The 6,141-nt window shown below is 45.1% G+C and overlaps 1 protein-coding gene across 1 annotated transcript in view; it reads left to right on the plus strand.

Annotated features, from left to right (window-relative positions):
• Positions 1 to 3,079: 3,079 nt before the first annotated feature.
• The window catches only part of LOC147467776 (integrin alpha-PS2-like), a 215,322-nt gene continuing 212,260 nt past the window's right edge, over positions 3,080 to 6,141 (plus strand). The window contains exons 1-2 of the mRNA XM_086556641.1: positions 3,080 to 3,105; positions 3,537 to 3,664. Of these exons, the coding sequence (XP_086412767.1) occupies positions 3,080 to 3,105; positions 3,537 to 3,664 (154 nt within the window). The remainder of the gene's footprint in view (positions 3,106 to 3,536; positions 3,665 to 6,141) is intronic.

The following is a 6,141-nucleotide window of genomic DNA, read 5'->3' on the forward strand; positions in this document are numbered from 1 at the left end:
CGCCTGTAGTTCCCATCATCCCGTGTATTTGGTGACCCTCCCCTTTCCTCATTCCTTCCCCTCCCCTCTCCCTCTCCCCCCTCCCCCCTTCTCCCACTCCCTCCCCTCCCTCCTCTTCAATCCCTCTTTGCTGTGCTTCCTCTTCCTCCGCACTCCCCTTCTCTCTCCTTCTTCCCCAACCCTTTCCCTTCCCTCGCCTTATTTTTTCCCTTCCACCCTCTCTCCCCTTCCTTCTCCTTTTTCTCCTACCCCCATCCCATCTCTCTCCTTATCCTTCTTCCCCTCTATCCTCTCTTCCCTTTCCGTACCCTACTGCATCGTCTCCCCCCCCTCTCCTTCTTCTCCTACCCTTTCCCTTCACTCTCCTTATCCTTCTCTCCTCTCTCCCCCTCCCCCCTCCCCCCATGGTATCTGCAAGGGTGTGCGACCTCGGTTGGTTTTCTGGAATGTGTTGTGTGTGGACGTTGGCGTACTCGTGTGCGTATGAGTTATGATAAGGTATGTTTATGAGTACCACGTATTCTTTTCGCGTGTGCGTGCATGTCTGTCGTGTACGTGGGCAGGTAAGCAAGCAGGTATGGCTGTACTTCCCGTGCAAGTGTGCATGTGTGAGTGAAAGCTTAATGTAGTTCATGCAAGGAGTGAGTAAGGCCGTGACTAAGAGATTTTCTGAATGCTTTACGTCACTGCAGAGAGATTTCAGTTCATCTGCGGTTAAGAAGCCGCGTCACGTCTTGTGCAAAGGAGAGGGAAAAAAGGTGATCGTAGTTGAACTGACTTGGGATCACGAGATGAACCTGTTTATCTTAGATATTGCTTAACTGTTAAGAATGCCTAGTCTTAGCATTTTGGAGATGCATATTAGAGATAGAGAGGGAGAAGAAGGGGGAGACGGAGGGGAAGGGAGGAGGAGAGGGAGAGAGAGGGAGAGTTAGAGGGAGAGAGAGAGAGAGAGAGAGAGAGAGAGAGAGAGAGAGAGGAGAGGGAGAGGAGAGGGAGAGGAGAGGAGAGAGGGAGAGGGAGAGGAGATAGAGATAGATAGATAGATAGATAGAGAGAGAGAAGAGAAGGGGATAAAGAGAGAGAAGAGGAGAGAGAGAAATAAAGAGAAGACGAGAGAGAGAGAGAGAGGAGAAGAGGATAGAAAGAGAGAGAGAAGAAGAGGATAGAGAAAGAGAGAGGAAAAGAGGATAGAGAGAGAGAGAGGAGAGAGAGAGAGAGAGAGAGAGAGAGAGAGAGAGAGAGAGAGAGAGAGAGAGAGAGACGGAAACGGAAAAAGGAAAGAGAAAAAAACCTCAAAAGTGAGAGAGAGAGAGAGCGACAGAAAATTTTGCCTGGCGCAGGATATCAAGGCAATCAAACACCCGTAGCGTGGGGAGTGACAGATTGCAGGGCCAACTGACGTCTCTCTTGTTGATGATGTTGCAAGGCAGAGTACCACGACGTGATGGATCGAGATGCGTCGTTGCAGATATCACATTACCTGGATGCAGATGCCATACTTGTGTTGCAGAGAGGGGGGAGGGGAGGAGGGATCGTGCCCCCCTCCCTTCCTTATCTACTATATCCTTCAGAGCTTGTTTAAGTACTCTGTGTTTGTTGTTTAATTGTTGTCACTGTTTTTGTTTTGCCAAGTTTGGGCGTCGCTGTCGGCGTGAGTCTCGCGCGAGGCTATTTTGCGTCCGGCTTATTAGAAGCGACGTTGTGGCGGTTGGTACTGTGCTGTTAAAATGTTCTTTATCTTTATTTTTAGTATTATCCTTTATCATGTTATTTTAGTTCTTCAAAATCTGTATTGTGAGTTTTAGCATTGTTCAACGTCTTTTCTTTTTTTCAATTATCGTGATGTTTTTGTTTTTAGCGTTAGATAAAAGTTGATAGTGAAGATTAACATTTTCCATATTAGGATTTAAAGTTTGAGGACTAGCAAGCCCTCTTATTTCTAGCATCATTACTGTTATTAACTTTATTATCCAGCATCCAGGTAGGAGGTAATTGTCTCTCAAGGAAGGAAGTGAGCAAAATTAGAGGTTAGGGCACAGGGAGTATCCAGGAGGGGGTGGACAGCTGGGGTTGGAGGGGAGGGGGGGGGGCTTTATACAATAGGTATAAGGATAGTATAAGGATACGTTACTACTAAGATGATATGCCTCTCGATATTTACATTTTTCTTTGACATGGCTGAACCTTTTATTCCAACGAGAGGAGCATGAAATACATTGCAATCAGCCTTTCCTTTTTTATCACGACCGTGGGAAAATAGGCGTGGCATCTTTGAATCTCGGAGGCGCTGGGCATCGGTTTCAGTGTCTTGTGGATTTATGAATATGTAGATTTGCATGTACAGCCCACCTATGTAAACAAGCAGATGCATATGTCTTTGGGTTTTGTTTCTTTGCGTGCGTTTTTGTGGATATGTGTATGTATGCGCGCGTCCGGGTGTATGTGTGTGTGTGCGTGCGCGCGTGTGTGTGTGTGTGTGTGTGTGTGTGTGTGCATGCGTCTGTGTATGTAAAAAGGTTGTTGAGTCGTTGACACGTCATTGATTACAGGGTTTGGCTGTCACAGACACAGGAAAGATCTGTCAAGGCGTGTCCCTTCCTCCCCCCTCCCCCTCTCAACACCCCAATTCATGTTTCAATCCCCCCTTCCCCCTCCCGAAGGGCCATACCCTCCCCTTCCACGTCCCTCGTCTGTCGGGGGATCTGATGCCATTTTTTTTCTTCGGGATATATTCACGTGTAGCATGTGTGCGGCAGAAAGAGAGAGAGAGAGAGAGAGAGAGAGAGAGAGAGAGAGAGAGAGAGAGAGAGAGAGAGAGAGAGAGAGAGAGAGAGAGAGAGAGAGAGAGAGAGAGAGAGAGAGAGAGAGAGAGAGAGAGAGAGAACGAGCGAGACCCTGCACTGGACAGTTTTATTGTGCTCTACCTGAGTTCTGAAAAATGATAATAACAAATTACTCGCGAAGGGGAGTGCATTAATTACACACCTTGGTATATGCAAATCACCCTGACATCCTCTTCCTTGTTATCACGGACTCAGGGTGGGAAGGGTTGGAGCCTGGAAATAATTAGAGTGAAATGCTCTCCCATACCCAGTTCCCAGTGTGCCTTCCTCATCAAATCATTTTAATCTCTGTCATCTTCTTTGTGGCTATTGTTACGCCTTTCGTAGTAATCATTTGCATATTAGCTTTGTTATTCCAACTTCGTATGATTTAATATTTCTTTTTGAATTATCATTCCGGTTATGACTAAGTTCATTTCGTTAACTGCAGATTATCACTTAGATTTTTCTTTTCTTTTTAGTTGATAAAATCCAGCTGTGAAAATCTTATTTTCTCCGGCCACTGACCTCCAGAGCTTGACCTTTTCTGCGCATGTGTATGTGTGCATGTACTTGTACGTGTGCGTCTGTCGCGTATACCATATATCACGCGCGTATACATAAATTCATCCTCTCTTGCACACCATTTCTTTTCTCCTTTTTATCTCCAGACAGTGACTAATATCACCTTATTTTCTCTCTCTTCTTCAGGTTACTGGTGGGCGCTCCTCGCTTCGAGACGGACCAGCGGCAGCGAGGTGTGTCGAGGGCGGGGGCGGTGCTGCAGTGCTACCCCGAAGTGGCCGACCGCTGCGACTACGTGCCCTTCGACAGGAATGGTGAGTCGCGGGATAGGCCGCTCTTGCGGTCTCGGGTTCTCATTCTTTCTTCTTTCTTCCCTTCTGTTATCGATCTTTCCTCTCTTCTTTATTCTACTTGTAATTAGTATATATATCTAGTAGTATCTCTCTCTCTCTCTCTCTCTCTCTCTCTCTCTCTCTCTCTCTCTATATATATATATATATATATATAGATATATATATATATACATATTCTTTTATTGTTATTGTCTTCTTGCTCATTCTCTCTCTCTCTCTTTCTCTCTCTCTCATTCTATCATTATTGTTAAAGAACGCAATGGATGAAAGAGATGAATGTCAATTATAATGTTAATGATTATGGTAATCATGGTATTCAGAATAATTGTTAAAAAATGTTATTTAATGGTGACTATTACAATAGGAATGAAAACTGTGATGAGGACGATGATTGTTGTGATATTATGGAAATTATAAATGAGAATGATATGAAAGGTGGTGTCGGTGATTCTAATATATATAAAGATACAAAACAACAGTGTTGACATAATGTTCAGAATGACAGTATGATCATGCTAGTATTGCCTAAAAGGGTTTTCATATTTATAAGATTACCATATAAGTTCGAAAGTCATGACTTTAAAGGCAGGACCATTTTTAAGCGCTCGGATCCATCCCCACAAGTAAACCACCGAACGATCTATTAAGGGAACTTGAAGGATACACGACGCCTCAGAAGACTTGAAGATTGAAGAGAAAGATCAACGGTTGAATGTGCTTATGAAGATGCAGATGTACGTGTTAGTCTGTTAAGAAACAAGATGATTGTCACTGCACCTGAATCCCTAGACGGCAAGGTCCATGCAGGGAAGAAACCGGGACTTTATTCTGCTTCCCCCTCGGCCGAGATCTCTTACCTCCCCCCTCCCTTGCCTCCTCTACCCTCCACCGAGATCGTCTCCATTCACTTCATTCGCGTAGTTTTCCTTCCAGTTATCCTTCCTCTCTCATCCACACATCCGACTACTTTCCTCCCTCTACTCACTTGACAGTTTTCGTCCACTTCCCGTGCCCCCCACCCTCTTCACCCTTTCTTGTTCCCTTAACCTCCCACCTCCCCTTCCCCTTCCCCCTTTCCTCTTCCCAGTTCTCCTCCTCCTCTCACCCACCCTACTGATCCCCTCCCAGTTCTCCTCCCCCCCCCTCCTATTCCCCTTACCGTCTCACGAATCCCATGAGTTCCCTGGCACTGGTCAACAAGGATCAGGGCAGGAAGAGCACCCCAGCAGGCGGTCCATTAGGGCTGAGGACCTCTTCATCGTAGTCCAGAACCCTCAAAGAGCAGCGGACTGTGTGTGTTCTGGGTCGTGCTTCCCTGCGCTGGAAAATGGAGGAGGTGGATGGTACACGGACGAAGAAGAATTGCAAGAAAAAAATAGATTAAAGAAGGAGAAAGACAAATGTAAACAGAGCGTATTATAGGGTAATAGATAAATAGAGAGAAATTCCTCAAGAAAACGAGTAAGGCAACACCTTAAATAGAGAAATGAGTTAAAGAAAGAAAGAAAGACAAATAATTATTGGAGGAAACTTTCGATGCCTAAAGACAACCTTTCCACAGCAGCTGCTTGGTGTCGACAACGGTTTTGGTCAACCTTTTAACCTCCCAAGATCCACCGTCACCAATCACTCGCGAAGTCATGCTCCAGCCACCTCCCCGCGACGCGATGATCTTGACTATCGTCATCGCCGAATGTTTACGTCGTGATTATCGCCGCAACGCGATCGAGAGAGATTAGAGAGTCTCATTATTTACGAAATAAATTGATGCTAAAGATATGAAAGCCATCTTTATATACCACCTCCATGACGATCGCAACCTTCCATCTTCTTTCTCAAGCATTTTTCATTTTTACGACCTCGGGAGGTCATGACTCCGACGAAGACGACCTTCAGCAGTGGTTTGGAATCCTCGGCTGAGGGGCGGGATCTACAGGCACAGGAAAGGACCAAGAAGTCTGTTATGGAATCCTGTCTTTTGAGTTACATTTGTTTATTGTGTTAGGTGTCTGTTTATTTTTAATTGCTTTCAAAACTAGGAAATATATGAATCAACCTTCTAATCCAATTAATGTAATCATGTCAGATTTGTTATGTAACGAAAATCAGGCCACGTTAATCAAAGAAAGAAACAAGTGACCCTGTGAGGGACAGATGTCCGTCATGCGTGATGGCTGACGTCACAAGACAAGATGTCATGGGACAATCAGTGCTGTAGATGTCCTCCTCTAGAATAAATTGTTTACATCCTCCCGCATGTGTGTGTGAGTGTGTGCGTGCGTGTGTACGCTTTTGTGCGTGAATGCGTGTCTGAGATGTTTTCGAAAGGTCCATCGGTTATGTATATTTTCTTGAGAAAGTGTGTTTACTAAATTGTCTCCCTTTCAGTTTACACGACTTGTCACTTTTTTATCACGACCTCCGATTATAAACTTCTC

The sequence above is a fragment of the Penaeus japonicus genome, unplaced genomic scaffold, assembly GCF_977035675.1.
Source record: "Penaeus japonicus unplaced genomic scaffold, GWHDUDI00000001_assembly GWHDUDI00000033, whole genome shotgun sequence".
NCBI lineage: Eukaryota > Metazoa > Arthropoda > Malacostraca > Decapoda > Penaeidae > Penaeus > Penaeus japonicus.